General features: G+C 41.9%; 1 protein-coding gene across 3 annotated transcripts; it reads right to left on the bottom strand.

Moving 5' to 3' along the window:
- Nucleotides 1–1,490: 1,490 nt before the first annotated feature.
- SRSF5A (serine/arginine-rich splicing factor 5a) lies at nt 1,491–18,091 on the bottom strand. Of its 3 annotated transcripts, none has more exons than XM_025150719.3 (9): nt 17,940–18,091; nt 16,846–17,235; nt 15,615–15,753; nt 12,103–12,173; nt 10,893–10,976; nt 8,764–8,836; nt 4,923–4,996; nt 4,039–4,149; nt 1,491–3,025 (listed from the first exon to the last, which is right to left on the bottom strand). In XM_025150719.3, exons 3-9 carry the CDS (start codon nt 15,738–15,740, stop codon nt 2,728–2,730), a joined length of 837 nt encoding a protein of 278 aa, XP_025006487.1. In that variant the 5' UTR covers nt 15,741–15,753; nt 16,846–17,235; nt 17,940–18,091; the 3' UTR covers nt 1,491–2,727. The 3 variants fall into 3 exon arrangements, with proteins under 3 accessions (XP_025006487.1, XP_015142809.1, NP_001006476.2); XM_015287323.4 differs by having other exon boundaries at nt 17,111–17,235; NM_001006476.3 differs by lacking the exon at nt 16,846–17,235.
- Between the last annotated feature and the right edge of the window lie 2 nt (nt 18,092–18,093).

Below are 18,093 nucleotides of genomic sequence, written 5' to 3'. Positions count from 1 at the left end.
TGTATAGGGCTACAAGCAGCTGTTAGGAAACTGATGGGTAAGAACGAAGAGTAGCACCTTGAAAAGAGGTGGAGAATTTAAGGAAACACAAGCTATATAACCTTTAAGAGGTAGGAAAGGATGGCAAACATACTTAATGAAGATGTCTGGTAACCTATTTTGTACATCTCTCCTCACTCTGAAGCACACTTCTATTTCACATCAGTTCTCACAGAAACTTTTTCTCTCTTCTGAGAGGAACCAAACCCCTTCCATGCCCGTTCCATGACTCCACAAGCAGTGGGAGCAAGTTCAGCCACTAGATGGCACAAGTCAGACGAACCAGCTCAATGAGGAATTCTGGCCTTTGCTGCAGGCACATTCCCAGCCTGCTCCTGCCATCTTGCTGTTCAACTACGGGTCAACATCCTCAGCAACCACCACTTGCTCTGCTTTTCTCACCTGCACACCGCTATCACTTCAACCACACAACTTAAAACAAGTTTAAAAAGCAGAAGACTTTTATTAGTATACATAGCAATTCAACTCTACGGATAGACTGGGCTTTAGGTTCAGAAATAAGATGCATTCCTGGTTGCAATCACAACAAAGATTATTAACTCGTGTATAACCTCAGTGTATATGAGAGTGGGGTGGGGGGCTAGAAAGAGATAGGGGCATGATATGGTCTACATTCATCTTAATTCTTGCCACTGCTGAGAGAATCAACAGAACATTATGGAATGGGAATGATGATGTACAATAAAAAATGAATAGTAACATTCACAGACTCTATTTAAACTACATGCAAGGTAATCACAAGCACTCAAGATCTCCAGTACTGTGCTTGCCAATCTCAAAGGTCCTGGGCTGGGCAACGGACATTCTGGAAGGTTTTTGGTAAGGTCACAAACTTAACAAAGCAAGCAACGCTGCCACTTAAAGACAGCTGAGCATATCCCAGCGTTCCCAACAGTGATGCAACGTGAAATTCCTTCACAAACTAATTTCTATTTGTTCATTCTTTTCTTAAGTGTTAACCATATTCAGATAACAATATGCCAAACATGCAAACATGATGAGCGGTAGCTTGCTGTAGTAAAAGTATCTGTCTTGAAGCCTCAGATAAAGAAATGTAGCTTAGGTAATAAAAGAATTCCTGGAAATATAGTTCAAATATTCCAAATGGTTTTACTTACAGGAAAACTCCAGTATCTTTTGCATGTTTGGCTGTAGGTCCTTCTGTTGAATCAGTGGACAAAGCCAACCACACAGACATATCTGCAAGGACAGCAGAGCTACTATTATTTGCCATCGATTCAAACAAGCTTCTGAGCCACTGAAGGCCACGACAGTACAATCCTTCCCAGTTGAAGGATCTGATTACTCACACGTGGTAACTGGGCTCTAGGTTACATTGCATTTGTTTCCTTAAGGATACACCTTCAAATCAGTTTCCTTGTGATCATGCCCCCAGGACTGCTACCAAGTAACATCACTGCACAACATTGTAACGTAAGCCAGAAAAAGGTTTTATTTTACTAGGATTGGTACATTTCAACACATGTAAGACTTCTGAGTTTAATTTACACGTATTTTTTCCAAAAACGTTTCCCTTCTTTAACAATCCAGAAGTTAAAAAAATCTTATTCCAAATTATAAGAACAAACAGTATTTGCAGTGGAAATTTCTATTAATCAAAACAACTGTGCATTCAGGAGACTGAAAGAAATTATCCTCCTTACCCTTAAACATGATTAACTTTTGCTGTCACAACTGACTATGCTTTACCTGGGATTATTTGCTGCTGTTCTTTACTAAAATAACTTTCTGTTCCATCGAGACTATTGCTAGTCATACACACAATATTCAGTATCATACTTCTTGGTATGAAAACTATGCCACTTTTATCAACATTAAAAACATGGACATGCATATTGACATTTCTGTGCAGTTTTATGGAGTCACCTGTCAAATAAGGCCTCTACATACAATATCACATACTAGTGAATTACTGGAAAATTAGTATAATGGATTCGCAATAATCCTGACACCTGGATGGCATGACTCATTTTAACAGGAAAATCCAGCTTTTAGTGCTGGTTAACATTGTATTGATTCACTAGCCAAACGTACAATATTCAACTGGCCAAGGTGTATTCCTGAAAGTCTGTTGCAAATTAAGCGTATTACCAAGGTCATTTAAAGCTGGAACTTAAACAGCCTCTTAAGCCAAGCAATGGGGAAAGAAGTGAACTCTAAACTAAATTCAGCTGGTCCATTCATACTCGCACAGAAGAGTAGCCACAGAACTTTAAGGAATAAAATGTATACTTCCTGTTCTCGGATTCCGTCTCAAGGACAAAAGATAACATACTATTTTGGAAGTCAAAGGCCTTGAAGGTGGAGGGGAATCTGGGGGCAGGAGAGGGCGAAAGCAGCGTATTGTCTCATCCCATTACCTCAGCGTTATGTGTACGTAATATATCTATAATAGAAACGTTTACTAATAGCAGGAAAAATAAACAACAAAAAAGACTTCCCACTCCAGACTTCACTGAAAGGAGAAAGCTGACAGCCCCTCCTCACAGAGACGGCCTATTTGATGACAGGCACTTTGGCAATGTAAAAGGAGGTTACCTTTCCATCACGTTAACACTTCCCCTCCCAGTTCTCATGTGTAATTTGTCTCAAGTCTTCGAGAAACTTGAATCAAATTAAATGCATTAATACATCTCTAAGAGCAGGTTAACTACGGCTGTGAGCAGAGCTCGACCTAGAACGAGATTTTCTTTTAGAAGAAGAGGGAGATGGGGAAGAAGCTGGCAAGCTGGAGCGGTGACTCTTCTGGGAGTAGCTCTTTTTAGGTGTACGGCTGCGAGAACGAGACCGGGAGCGGGAGCGGGATCGAGAGCGAGACCTGGACCTGGACCTGGATCTGGACCTTGATCTGGACCTGGACCTGGACCGGCTGTATGACCTCGAAGATCCTGTAGACTTGGACTTGCTGCGAGACCTTGAGTAACTCCTTGATCGAGATCTGCTTCTAGAGAAACACAATTAAAAGCCAATTAAACACAATTAAAATTATTAGTGGGAGTCACATCTCCCACTAAGGTTAAAATACTCAGCATCCATTTTAATTCTCAGCCGCTTTGAACACACAGCACTTCCAGCTGGACATGTGAACGCACTGCGCACTGCGTTCAGTCACTTCAGAGAACAGCTAAGTTTCTACTATGCTCTGTCAAACAGTATCTTCTTAGGCCAAGGGCAGCAGAAACTGCTAGTCTTAACATTCTCTGCTACCCTGACAAAACAGAACTGCCTAATGAAAGGTGCCTGCCTTCCTCCCTCTCTACCCTCCTGCTCTCTTCCCTCCTGTTCTCCTGGAGCAGACCAACAATTTTTAGCCATTTATCAACAAAAGTCAAGAAATGAAAATTCGTATCTGTGGTATTTGTTCTTTCTAGAAACCTCCACGTGAACTGCTTAGCAATTTTTTCACAGTGCTAAAAAAAGCCTCTAAAGGCACCAACACCACCACACTTGAAGGCTCAAGGGTTTAGCACAATCCCTCTTTTTCATGAAGAAAAAAAAAGGTTTCATTTTTAAGAGACTTAATTAAAAAAAAACAGCTTAGCTGCAGCTCTTTAATGACTAAATGGCAGAACTGTTTAGGGAATCATTCATGGAAGCTACCATTTTCTTATGTTCTCCTGAAAAGAGTGCTTTTCACAGCAAACTGAGAGGCATTTCACAGGTCTGTGAAGCAGCTTTCTAATATCTTAAAAAGATTTTAATGCCAAAAGTCACCACTTCTAATCTTTTTATTTAAATATTATGTTTTATTTTTTAAAAACTTACTCTCATCCTTAAGTGTTCTATATACCCTATTTTCAGCAAGTCAGTTCTTACGTAAATCTATTTACACTGCTACAAAGTGGTTCCCTGCTGTGGTATCTAGCTTGGAGCCAAAGAATTAGATCATTAAACTCTGGCATTAAAATAACTCAAATCCATGCCCTCAGCAGAATTGTATCTAGCCAGGCAACACACCTATGCCTCCTGTGATCCTCAATCAGTTTAATTCTGCGTCCATTCAGCTCAGTGCCATCCAATTTTTCCAGTGCACTCTTCATATCACTGTAAGATGCAAATTCCACAACCCTGTATACCATAAAGAAAGACAAAAAGAAAAGTTACAAAGCAACCGAAAAAGCAAGGAGAATAAGTTCAGGTTTTTTAAAATCTGTTGATTCACAGCTTGATGTTTGATCTTCTCTAAGCTATTTTTTAACTTGGCGACAGGGAAATATAACCCTAACAGTCCTATTGCCATTCATACCTTTCATATCTTCTCAGACATCACCGTAACTCTCACCTGCAGTGATGTGATAAAAATCCAAGAAGCTACTGAAACCTGCACCAACTGTGGGAATACCTTCCAGCCCTCCACTACACTGCATTTTAAAGCTGTCCAAGGAAGAAAAACCTGCAAAGCCTGCTGCTCTATTTAGATTTTTAACAGTGGATAAAGAGAATCCCCTCTTTTTTCCATCTCTTTTCCTTGGTTATGTTCATTTCTCACAATTCTTCCTGCTGAAACAGGGCAAGATACTGGTTGATATTTTTGCCTCAGATATCAGAATTAGTTCATAAATGACTATACATAAGTAGCTAAGACTACAAAACCCAGTGGTTGACTTTTCTCCCTTCTCTTTCTGTTGTGAACTTGGCTTCATTCTCAAGAGAGACGGAGTTCAATACTACTTCTGAACTCCTATTTACTGACAAGTTTGTTATTTTTAATTGGAGAAATTTCAGCCAGTTTAAACCAGACTACATATCTACATTTCATTTCTTTTTGTATTACAAGAACAATGATGTTGCTTTTAACAGTTCCTGGTTTTGTATACATTTACAGACAAACATGAACTTACCCTTCATTCCTGTTGTTTCTGTGTGCATCCACATAGGTGACCTCCCCTGCTTTTCTCATGACATCTTTCAAGTCCTGCAGCAAAAGTTAACATTTCAGCCTTAAACAGGCCACAAAAGTCAGCTAGCAACAGATAATATCCTCCTAGAACTTTCTCCTCGAAAGCTGCATCATGCTTTACTTTCTCTCTACATATATTAGAAAAATCCATTTCTGAAACTCAGCCTAGGTACCAGCAGCTATATACTGAAAGAATCCCTCCCTCACAACTATGCTGAATAAAATACTGCTTTTAAAATAATCCCACATCACAAAAAGAGCTGTTATGGAAACAATGCAATATTTACAACACCAACCTATACACTGTATCAGAACTACACATGACAGAAAGCAACATAGTATTAAATGCAAGTTTTCCCTCTGAGGCGAATGGCCCAGTTAAATGACAGCTTAATACACTCAGACAAATTCATTCTATATGCTCTCCTCCCCCAACTTCACCATAAAATTAAATACAAATAGGTTTAACTAGTATACAAATAATAACTTTACAAGAGGATTTCTTTCCTTAGATGTCACTCAAATATTCTGTCACACTACAGTGCCACGTAACAGACACCCCTGCGCTTAACAGAGGCTGAACTGCAGGCACTAATATGACATTACTTGCTCCACAGTAGCATAAAGCACAGAAATAAAAGGTCACAAAAAATCTAAACATTTGTGTAACTTAAAACAGTACTGTTGCCAAACTGTATCTGGTATTCGACAGTCCCGACTACTTACCGCAGCTCGCCACAAGTGGCAGATGACATAAGGTACCTTAAGCAAAGAGTTGTTTGTCCAATACCTAGCTGGCCAAGAGGAACTCTCTTACATGAGAAAGGCAGACTGATGGCTCATAGCAATATGCTTCACGGAGGTACCAGAGGCCCTGAAAGCACTGGACATAGTCTCCAGAAGTGGCTAAAGAACCCGAGGATGATCTGTGCTAGCCAATCGAGATCAAACCCAGGCAAACCAAGATCTAGATCGCCAAAAAACAGGAGTGTCATAGGAACCAAAAGGAAAATTCAGAACAGGCCAAATCCTAATTTCAGCCACTAGAAAACCCCCAAATCTTTGGTTCTTTCTCCTCCACACAAGAAAAATAAGGGTTAACCAAATCAAGGTTGTTAGAAGAGGTTCAAAACACACTTGGTTAGAAATACGCTCGAGGAAGAAAAGACTAGAAAACAAAAAGCCAAGAAAAACTTTAGAATATTTGCCACAGGATATAGGAAGGCTCGGTTTTAGTTCATCTTTTCAATTAGAACTCAATAGTTTCATTTTAAAAACTGGCACAAGCAAACTAGCAGATATTTCCCTTGTTTCACGTGTGCTTCTAACAAAGAAACTTTAATACCAAGTGAAAAGTGGACCCACAGTACCATTAAAAGTAATACTCCAACCTCAGCGTCTTTAGCCCAATTTAGAGGTAAGGGCAAAATTTTGGCTCTGCTGAAGTCAACGAAGGTTTAAGCAGACCATGGCTTGTCAATCAAGAGGAAGTTTAAAAATGTTAAACTACATCTTTATTTTCTGATTTTCCAAAGTTAGTTTTTAAAATGGGGGCCCCCTTGCCAGAACTGACACACTATGTGGAATCCTACAGAGCATCATCATGAAGTGTCATTTGTGATAGCAACGCCAGTATGATTAATTGTTACTCAGAAGAGACTAGTGTGCAAGATCCATGGAATATGTGGTATTATGAGGGGAACATTTTTAAGTCATCTGGTTTTCTTTAGCAACAACAAAGAGTAATAATGGAACGGCCAAATTTTATCCTAAGTTTACTGTTCTGGTTTACCTTAAACAGCACAAGGACACCCTGTTGTACTTAACATCAAAAGAAAATAGATGTAGGACAAGCATAAACAGGAAGTGCACATATTAAAATTACATCCTTACATAACACAGATCTCATTTTCCCAACTGCTTGAAAATAGACAGATGCAGAAAAACTAATGAGAGCCATTGGAAAGCTCTGAACATGCAGAAACGCATTTACTAAAATAAGGGGGAATTCTGACAGAACAGTCTACTACGTTTGAGATTACCTATTGACAAGATAGTCAACAGTTTAGAGAAGCTGATCTGAAGCTGTTTTTTTGTGGTGGTATTTTGCTGTTTTGTTTTTTAATATCTCAACACACTGATTTTTAAAGGAGACAGAAGTTGTCGAAGCATGGGGATCTGCACACACCAAAGATGAAACCATGCATGTAAGTTTTAAAGCCTGGTTCCATATCAATTGTGGCTGCTAGAAGCTCAGGGATTAGAAAGGAATAAGGAACTCCTACTGTTAATGTATGACATTACTTGAATCTGTTGTGTAAGTAGCAGAGCTAGAAGAAGTTAAAAGGCTACAGTCAGTAGGAAAACAGTACAGCTTCAAAACAAAACAAGGTACATGCATTTTAGGTTCAAACGACCTCTAGGCAGGTATCAAGAAGTAAAGTCTCTTATGGTAACATATGTATACATAGAAAAATCATTAAAACATTTATTTTGAATCCTACAGAATCATTACTATGAGATCTGTATTGGGTGAGCTCCAGTCTAAAACAGTAAGTATATGTAAAGCCATTATAAATATTTGTAAGTAAAAGAAAGTTACAAAAGAGTTCATTTTTTTCCAAGTTATAAACATAACAGCATTATAGGATTTACACTCTAACACTTCTAGCTTAGTCCTCCAGTCCCTACTGTCATTTCCAAGTAACGTTTTGTTTGTTTGCTTAATAAAAACTCACACGCATAATCACAAAGAATACCCAGAAGTAATTGAGATTGGATTCACTTACTCATTACATCAACTCAGAAGTTGTGTCTTCAGTTATTTGGTACGTAACACAACTGTACAATTACAAGCTTTTTGAACCTATCATGCAGAAGAACAAACCTAGTTTTGCCATTTATCTGTACCCAAGCTCTTATGGCGCACATCAGTGGAGCTCCAGGCAACGAAACGGCCTCCTCATGTGGACCTCTGTGCAAGACCAGGTCTTGCAGCATTCATCACTTTCTACCACGTTTGTCGGTACACTGCTTAAGTCTGTTTACTCAGAGAATATAAAGGTTAATGAACAAGACTGAAATGCACTTGTCATTCACCTTCTGTAAACAGCATCTGCTGGTATGCCCTTAAAAACTACGCTTTCTATATAGACTGCAGGCTGTGTAGAACAAGTGAAGAAATTGATCATGCAGTTATTCTGTCTAAAAGCCAGCTTAAAAAAAAACAATAGCAAAAAGGAAAACAATACAAAAGTGGTAAGAAAGCTGCAAAGATGCTAACTGAAAGGGATTATTTTTAGTACCTACAGTAAGCACACTTTACACAGTAGCTTTCTTAAGACTTTATTAATGATGCATTATGACTTCTTAATCATGCATCACATCACAAAGATATTTCGTGAAACAGAGGACCACAAGTTTCATTCAGAAGAAAGGCATGTGCTCCCAGGGAGAACAATACAAAAGGATGACACGGTTTGAACAGATGTCATTCTTCAGTAACTTAGAAAAATTCTGAAGTCTTTCAAAATTCTATCAGTTGGCAAATACGAGTAAGCACAAATAGATCCTCAACTATAGAATCTATTTACTGAACTACTTACACAGCTATGAGACTCAAGACTTACATGTTTGAATACTGACTTTATCACTGATTTTTTTGCCTACTTCTTATTTATGATGAATATTTATGATGGCTTTAATAAAAATTTCGGCTGGGAGCAATAGCTTACAGGGTAGGAAAATGAAGTGTAAAAAAAGAAGACAAGCCGATAACTCACCTGCCAGCTGATACGGGACGAAAGGTTTTCAACTATGATCCTGTGCTCAGTACGAACAGGGGGTCCATACCGGCTAGAAGAGTTCAGAGAGAAAACACACATCAAACCCTCAGAAGGAATTTAGAACTTCACACATTAAATGTTTTCTGTACTTTGCTGCAAGATTTGAGTCAAGCATTTCCCTTGTTGCTGGATTGCAGATTTGATTCTCCCTAGTCAAGAACATAACCAAGAGCCCTCTACAAGAACAGAACTGTAACTAGGGGAATAAAAAGGATTTTGATGATGAATTCTGTACAAATGCAGTCGATATAGCTGTCATTTTTCTAGATATACTGAAATAAGCACATAGTAAAATGAAAGTACTTTACAAGTTTTGAAAGTTGAAAGTTTTTTTTAGTTTAATTTGGGTAGGCATCTTAATTTGTGCTTCTAAATGCCAAGTCACTTGTGAACAGTTATTTATGCCACCATGACCTATATTCAGTGTTCTTGTGGGTAGAAATACTTATAAAGACCCTCTCAAAAACAAAACCATGGCTTAAAAATATTCAAACAGAAAAGAACAGCAAGGCATCTGGAGATACACGGCCCTTGCAGGTCATTGTTGACCATAATCCTAGTTGTTCTGAATCCAAAGGGATCTGGGAGCTATGGCAAACATATGCCTGCCTTTTGATAAGTAATGCAGGATTCTAACAATGGCACTACTTCATACTGCTATAAAGATTTAAGAATTAAGAACACTGACCTTAGAGCAAATTGTTCTTACCTTCTCCTCCCAAAAAAACACAATCCTAAATCATGCGTATGGATCCATACACTGAAGCATAGGCAATTTCATTTTGGTGCATACCTCAAAGCGTCCCAATTTTTTTCAGAACAGCCAGATCTTCAGGGCATTTAAACAGAGGACCCAGAGTCCCAGAACTGGCAGGCTGAGTCTCATCTTTCCATTATTGCAAACCAAAGCCTCTTCCTGTCTGGCAGTGGCAGTTTGACACCACGAACATGACTACAACGTCAGATGCCCACGACCTTCAATCACACTTCCTACTTTAAAAGTCCACTTTTAGCCTGGACCTCAGATCAATTATACTTCATTAAGGTTACTAGCACTGAAGAAAAAACAATCTAATTAGCATACTTTCATATGCAAATTAGATGTTCCAGACACTGGTTTGTAACTGCCTGCCTTTGAAAGAAATGCAGAGGATTTTGTCAGTTAAATCTTTCAAATGCTACTCTGCATAGGCCACAGCCATAAGTGTTTTTACAGAGTAAATTCCTTCATGCATATTTCCTTCAGATGGGCAGACATAAAGCACAGACATGTGAAGTGCAGCTCTTCTGTGGAATATGTGTGAATCTGATGAATGTCACAAAATCCATTGCAACGCTGCACAAGATTCACCACTGGCTCAATTCACTGAAAGTAAACACTTCCATGAATACTCTGTGTCCACTACAGGTACTCCAGATACCAGCTATATCCATTTCTCAGATTCCCCTGTTGACCAGAGGCTCTCCTTCAGCAGGGAACCTGTCCAGTCACCAAACATGGTATTTAAATGCTTCTGCGTGTGCTAATTATCTTCAAACCTAGTCGTGCTTCCGAAATGCCGTTCATTTTGCATGTTGTGCCAAAGCAAGCATTTTGATAACCATACAACTCGAAATGTGACAGCTTGGTTAGACAGTAAATACCTTGGAGAACTATTGCTTCACAATCATTCTACTTAGCCTCTAAGCTCATTTTAATGACAGAAGCCTCAATAGAGCAGCTCTGGCGTTTTCCTCAACTTAGTGTTAAGTCAGCCAACTCAGCTGCAGCGTTATCCCTTCACATCATTTATGCAATGGTAGGAAGCGAGACCAATGCGGCGCCCACAACATGGAGAGGGAGCTTTTCCAAAGATGTGTGTGAATCTCCATTGAGCCAGTTAAACCGCTTTAAAGACTGCATTCTCCTCAGTCAGAGGAAGTAATGGACCTGCAGTGTTGGAGAACATAAAATCTCTTCCATGAAGCAACACAAGGAAAACAGTGCTGGACCCCTGGCTGCAGCCACCAATACAAAATAGCACCGCAGTACACTTCTGCTTGAGGAAACAGTACAGACCACCTACCTAGATCCACTCTGCGAGTAATAACTGAACCGCTGTGCGAATCTGCCCCTTCCTCTTCTGGCTCGAGCATGCTCAATCGTGACCCTTATGATAGCAACAGAGCAAACAAAAAAACAAAACCAAAAGGCATACTTTTAAGTATTTGACACTGACTGAAATATTTGCTAAAACTGGAAGCACAAGTGAACAGACAAGAAGCGTCTTGCCCTGACGAGCAATATTTAATAATACAGTCATCAGCCTTCCTTAAGGAGGCAGAACAATAGTGTTCTCCTGCCTCATTCATCTCCCTCAGACTTCTGTAATTTAGCTTGATTTACCAAATTTAATTGAAACAAAGCCCAGAATTAATCACGGAGTGAAAAAGATAACAAAAAGAGCTACGGTGACCTAATAACATAAGAACAGTTTCTACAATCAAAACAAAAGTTACTGTAACATCAAAGGCTGCTCTGAAAGTAATGCCTCCTGTTTTATGATGTCAGCTCACGACGTGAGAGGCAGATGTTGGTGGTATGGCAGCAGAGGCTGAACCCTCCCACCAATATTCCATTACATGTTGCTGCTGTGTGACAGATGGCAGCAGAGGGGCAGTCTGACAAAATGGCGTCTGACATGGAAATGCGGATGAAGCAGAGGTGTGTCACTGAATTCCTCCATGCACAAAAAATTGCATCCAGTGGTACCCATCAATGCTTGCTGAACATTTATGGAGACCAAGCAGTGGATGTGAGCACAGTGAGGCAGTGCGTTTCAGCAGTGGTGACAGTGGCTCACCTCCGCTTATGCAGATTTTTGCAAGCATGACATTCAGTTTCTTGTTAAACGCTGGTGAAAACACACAGCTAATGGTAGTGACCATGCCAAAAAAACAGGGTTTTGTAGCTGAGAATTTGCTCTATTGAATAGTATTATTGTACTTTTTGCATCTGCTGTAGTTTCCACAGAAATAAATAGGAGGCATTATTTTTGCAGCGACCTACATATAATCACTATTGTCTGCCTAGCTGCCAAAGGGCAACACTTCAAATGATAGGAGGATTACCATTAACTTGTTTTCTGAAGTCAACAGATTCAAAGTCAAATCAGTCTCTTGAGATACAGTTACAGAAGGTGTATCCCACCTTAGAGCCACAACAAACAGGCGTGAGCAGGAGCTAACGTGCCAAATCTAGATGCAAAACACTTATGGGAAAATAGTCAAGCTTACCTTTCATCACACAACTCTTTTCCATTCAGTTCATAAATTGCATCATCAGCATCCCTGTGGTCTTCAAATTCCTACAAAAGATATGGGAATAAACAACCATTTTCCCCTCACAGGACACTAGAAAATATGCTTTCTTTATAAATGTTCAACTTTTGCAGCAAGAACTTTGAACAAGGAAGTGGACTCCTAGTACATTTACAACTGAAAACCCAAGATGTTCCATCTACAACCATTTCTTCTGCCTCCACCCTGCACACTTCTTTTGCCTCCCTAAGCTACTTCAGTACAACTATTTGTAGGATCTATGTAAAATAAATTAAAACATTTGGTTTATTACAGAAATATCTAAAAATACATTTTTGGGCAGGAGCAAGGGGATTTTAAGGGATATAGTTTTAAATCAGCCCTACATGCAGGGAAGTACTACATAACAGCTTGAGTTGATCCAATTGCAACCAAAAGCAGGACAACTGCACACTTCCAAAACCTTCTTAAGAATTCTTACTAATTGGCAAAGAAACAGTAAGCCAGGAATAAAGAAAAAGCCCTTCTGATTTTCTTCTAAGCTAATTCAGCTCACTGATCTGGAAAAATGGTTCTTGTGTAAGAAAAGTAAGAAAGATAAATCCCTCTTCAATACTGGCAATCAGCCGGTCTGGATCAGCTGCGATGTGCAATTCCCTAGACTGTTGCAATGGAATTTGCTGCTTCACTTTTGGCAGCAATGCTGCTTTAGTCAGCCTGAGTAGACCCTGCCCACTATCCAGCCCACTGGTTCTTGGCAAGGCTGTTTGTACTGCTCTGCAGGAAACTAGGTCAAGAAACCTATCCAGATGAAAAACTGCACGCTTGCTGCAGGAGGTGAGGCTGAAAAGATTGTTATTTTTCAAATATATCAACTTCTCAGGTAGGTTTATCGTGTGGCTGAGTAACTGTGGTAATGTCGTATGAGGACAAGGGAAGAAAGGGAAGAAAGAAAGCAATAAGAACAAACAGTTGGATAGGGATTGCTTAAATCAACAGAACATCCCAGATGGAAAAAAAAAATCACAGAACTGCAGCTCAAGAGCAATGAACAGCAGAGAAAGAGCTTCTCAAGTCAAAGAAAGCATTTGCGTAACTACAAGCAGCTTTTCAGAAGCAATACTGGCTTCAGCTTTCTTCTCCATTTTGCACTGAAATCTGCTTCACTACCAAGCATGGCACAATCCTGCAAAATGATGCAGACATTATCTTGGGAAAAATCATGTAGGCCCACCATTTAAGAACATCAGTAGTTAGCATCTACATCTCCCACTGACTTCAGTTAGTTTCTAAAACACTGAATGCCTGCAAGCCTATCTAGCTTTAAATACTAGCTTTATGGCCTGAAATTTGAAAACATTCTGTATTGAAATCGACAGAAAAAGCAGATGTAATTTGTTTCAAAGATCAATAAAAGATTCAGATTAAAATATGTTTTGTACTTTTAACACTCGACAGTGTTAAATAAGAATTACTTTTTTTTTAATATATAAAAGATTTTTATAAATTTTAAATAACCCAAACAAAATTTGAACAGCCATGACTGAAGTATCTCAAGGGCCAATACTAATCAATGTTTTTATCAATGATCTGGATGAAAAGAACGAATGCACCCTCACCAATTTTGTGGGTGACACCAAACTAGAAGCAGAAATAGATAAGCCAAGTGGAAAAACCACCACACAGAGATATTTCGATAGCCTGAAAGATTGTACAAAAAGAATTACAAGCTTTAACAAAGGTAAAATATAAAGTCATGCACCTGGGACAGATTCATCCCAAGACACAGTACAGGCAGAGGTCTGAGTGGCTTGGTTATAGCTCTGCTGCAAAGGACATGGGAATCCTCATGGAGTGTAAGCTAAGTGTGAGTCAGCAGTATGGCCTCACAGCAAGGAAAACAAATCATGTCCTGGGCTGCACTAGCAGATCAAGGGATGTGTTTTTCTGCCCTACTTGGCATTTATTTGGCCACACCTGAATGCTGTGTCCAGTTTTGCTCTTTCCAGTTCGAGAAATACTTCGAAAAACTGGAGCAGGACTAGCAGAGGGCCACCAAAGCTGGTAATTTTATGAAGGAAGAAAGGTCGAGGGAGTTGTGTGCGTTCAGTCTGGTGAAGAGAAAGGTCAAAGGGGATCTAGTCGGAGTCTTCCAATACCTAAACAGTCACACAGGTGCACAGGACAAAAGGCAAAAAGCACAAGCTACGTTGTAGAAAGTTTCTTTCAGATGCAAGAAAAAGTATTCCTCATCATCAGAACAACCAATATTTCTGACAGAGTTATGGGACAATTATTCAATCTTATCATTGAGTTCTGAAAAGAAAATGCCACTACCAGGGATCAGGAGAAGAAAGAAAGGAAGGTTGGCTGACTCATGTACAGCAGTTGAACAGACTTTTTCCCTGAATAAGCCAACAGTCCTACCCAAAAAAAGAGGAGAGATGCTCAAGGAAAGGCGACAGAGAAACAGCAGCACATGGAAAGGACACACTGAATAAACTCACACTCAACTCTTAGAGCAGCCGTCTACCTCCAGAGTTCAAGAACAAAGTAGTTGACTGCCAGTAAGCAAAAAGAAATACCTCATAATGTGGTGCACTCAGGCACTGGTATGTGTAGGAGTTAAGACGCAATATTCATTTGAAGCTTAAGTAGACAAAGACTGTTTTTCTTTCTTTTCCCATAGCTTCACACAAGGGAATGATCTTGGCAGAATGAATGGCATAAGAGCATGTATGTCACTGTACGAGGGCGGCATAAACCTTCCCAGCTGGAATACAGCACCAGAGAATGGCTCATTCTCAGGAGATAAGAACCAGACTGACCCACAGCCAGCTTGTAAGGATTCAGACAATAGTTTTAGGTACCCAGAGGAAGGAAAGTAAGATCCAGTAGAGTCTGTGTTTCATTTAGTAGTCTGATAGACACATATGCTTTATAGACATACACTGATGGTGAATACACCTACCTTTAGCTGCGTGACAGTTAAAGCTGTGCTGCTTAAGTCCAGCAAGCAAGCAACTATCACACGCTTGCAGTCTTAGCTAACTACCTTGCCTTTGTGTCAGGTCATTACTTAGAGATATGACCAAAGAAACAAGAAGTGAAACAGAAATAGAAGTGAAGCCATAAGAACTTCTCCAGGGCAAGACTTTGTTGAGTTTTGATGCCATAAGAGACTATATATACTGTCTTCAGAAATAAGGGATAAAATCTAAATCCCACAGAAGAATACATTCTGATTCATAACGCATTTAATGCAGCTAGAACATTTCCAAGACTCTGAGCAAAACCTGGAAGAAAATAAGGGAAAACATAACTGAATGGGAGAAAATTAATCACATAATCTGAAAAGCAATCTGAAATGCACATCAGTATTTTCCATTTCCCATTGAAACTATCATTCCCTCAAATATTTGCCCTTCCTTGACTCCAGCTTAGCAACGTTAGCGCCTCCAAACAAGAGACAGTAAGGTATTGCTTACCACAAATCCAAATCCATTCTTTAGATGGATTTCTCGTATGCGTCCATATCCTTTGAAGAACTTCTCCACATCCCGCTCCCGAGCACGTGAGCTTAAGTGTCCAACGAAGACACGGCAGCCACTCATCTTAAGTGTGATGCTACAGAAAAAAACAGCATTGCTTATCAGATTAACAAACTTAGAGTGATTAAGATTGCGTTCACATCTCAGAAAGCTTGGTTAAATGGAATTCGATTGTATCATTCTCAAAGTATCTGCATTAAAGACCTGGTTCTCCTCTTTAGCCAGAAACGTGACAAACTCCTGTCTTGCTGACTTTCAGCAGAACCTGTACAGAACTCCCAGCTTTGTTCTTCTCAGTCATATAATTTAAAGTCCTCTGGTAGCTGAAATAATGGTTTCACCAGTTGCTAGACTAGAGGGGCTTTCCTACCAGACCATCAAAACAAACAAGCCCGTTCCATAAACTATGATGAATTTACAGGGCTAATAGTAGCTAAATACAATAAAAATTAAAAAGAGCTAATCATTGGGATAGCAACATAAACGAATGCCAAGCTCTTGCTTTCACCTGGAAGGACTACTGCAATAACAGTTACATTTGTATTCAAAAGATAAACAGCAGCGATAAAATTATCTCAATTTGCACCAATCATACGACTCTGTTTTTAACAGTCTCCCAGGTTATGAAGAAGCATTCAGTTGTCACGAGATTTCAACAGTGGCAAAAAGAAAGGCTGTTTTGGATATCCAGATTTTGAAGACTATCTGTTGAGCCAAGATAGATCATTTGAGATCTCTCGTGGAAGCCACGTTGTTTGCCTTGACTCTATCACCTTTTAAGCTCAAAGGCAGCCCCAGTTCAGGACCCCAGATGTGACAGCATGCTTCCTTGTAATATTGGTTTGCTGATCCAAATAGTTAAAAATCAACTAGAAAGCACATGAACAAGCGTGGAGTTCATGTGATTTGGAATTTTTGCATTTCTTGTGACTAGAAAATTGCAATTATTTGGCTTGCTCGGCGAGCTTGCTGTCATACAAAACACAAAGAACATAAGCCCTAGGGAAAGGAAATATAGCGTGAGCTTGTATCTTAACACTGGACTGTAGAGCAGATGGAACACCCTGCCGACACACCAGGTTACCAATGAAAGGCCACTGGTTACAGCATTCGGGTTAGCGTGATTCATTAGGCTTCTACTGCTGATTAGCTTATTCACTTGTCTTACTGTGCCACCGGAGAAGCGCCAGCAAGGAGGGCACCGGCCTTCTGCTGAGGGTAAAGCACGGCTCACTGCACCTATCCGGATCAGTCTGAACTGCCAGGGATGCACGGCCTGTGACGACAGCTCTCCATGCCACAAGTGCACAGGTCCCCTGCGAGGGCCACCTGCCCTTTGGAACCCCCCTGGGGCTCACAGCAGCTGAGGCAGGGTCAGCTCGGTCCCTGCCGCATCTCTCCACACAGGGTCAGCGGGGGAAGGCCACACTTACGTAACTGTAACCGTCTGCCTGAAAACACGGCAAGAACCGGCATTCCGGCAGCGGCGCTCGTTTGGGGAACAACGGGGATATGCCCGATTAAAACGACCGCGTGACTACCGCTCGCTTCTTCAGCTCTAGAAAACAACGAGCGGAGGAGATGAGATTCGGAGGGCGGACGGCTGGGGCCGGCTGCCTGACCAAGTCCCACGGGCAGCACTCAAGCAGTGACACGCGTCTGCCCGTGCACGGCGTGTGCCAGCACGGGGGATCGCAGCGCTCCGACACAGGCACGGACAGCCGCGCGTCGCAGCGCCTCACACGTCGCTCCCGGCACGACGCGCCGCGGCCGCTCACCGATGACGGCTCACGCGATACCGCGTACCAGTGGAAAAATACCGGGGGAGGCCGGGCCCGCGCCGGGCCGCATCCCGCGCAGCGAGGCCGGGGCCGCGGCGTGCCCCGAGGCCGACGGGCCTCCCCTCGCGCCCAGCGGCGCCGCCCTGCCCATCGCCCCGCCGCCGGCTCCGCGCTCCCCTCGGCCGGCCGCGATCGGCCGCCCCGCCCCGCCGCGGGAGCCGGAGGGACGCGGCGCGGGGCCTCGCGGCCTGCCGGCGCCGCGCCTCCGCTCCCCGAGCGCTCGCTCCCCGCCGAGGCCTCCCCCGGCAGCTCCCTTCCTCCCCCCCCCGCCGCGGCCGGCGGCGCCTCGAGAAAGGCCGGGCCCGTCCCCGCCCCGCGGAGGCCTCACAGCGCGGCCCGGCCTCGAGGAGCCCGCTCGCAACCCTCCGCCCGGCCCTCCGCCCCGCGCCTCCCTCAGCCGGGCGGGAGCGGCGCCGCTCACCGTCGCCGGGCGCTGAGTCCTGCGGGCCGTGAGGAGAGAGAGCGCTCTTCCCGGCCGCGGCGGCAATGGCTGCCTTGTTCCTACGAGAGACCAGCAACGCCGCGCGCCCCCAACGGATGCTGCGCAACCGCCGACGTCCGACTCCAAGTCCCAG

This window comes from Gallus gallus, chromosome 5 (assembly GCF_016699485.2).
Source record: "Gallus gallus isolate bGalGal1 chromosome 5, bGalGal1.mat.broiler.GRCg7b, whole genome shotgun sequence".
NCBI lineage: Eukaryota > Metazoa > Chordata > Aves > Galliformes > Phasianidae > Gallus > Gallus gallus.
Note: the sequence above shows the minus strand (reverse complement) of the source record. Positions and strands in the feature narration are given on the sequence as shown.

Excerpts from the sequence above, each read along its gene's own strand:
- SRSF5A (XM_025150719.3), bottom strand. The coding sequence starts at position 15,740 with ATGAGTGGCTGCCGTGTCTTCGTTGGACACTTAAGCTCACGTGCTCGG. Across the intron at positions 4,997-8,763 it reads CGTCCCGTATCAGCTGGCAG|GACTTGAAAGATGTCATGAG; the intron begins GTGAGTTATCGG and ends CTTTTGCTGCAG. Across the intron at positions 3,026-4,038 it reads GAGGATCACAGGAGGCATAG|AAGCAGATCTCGATCAAGGA; the intron begins GTGTGTTGCCTG and ends GTGTTTCTCTAG.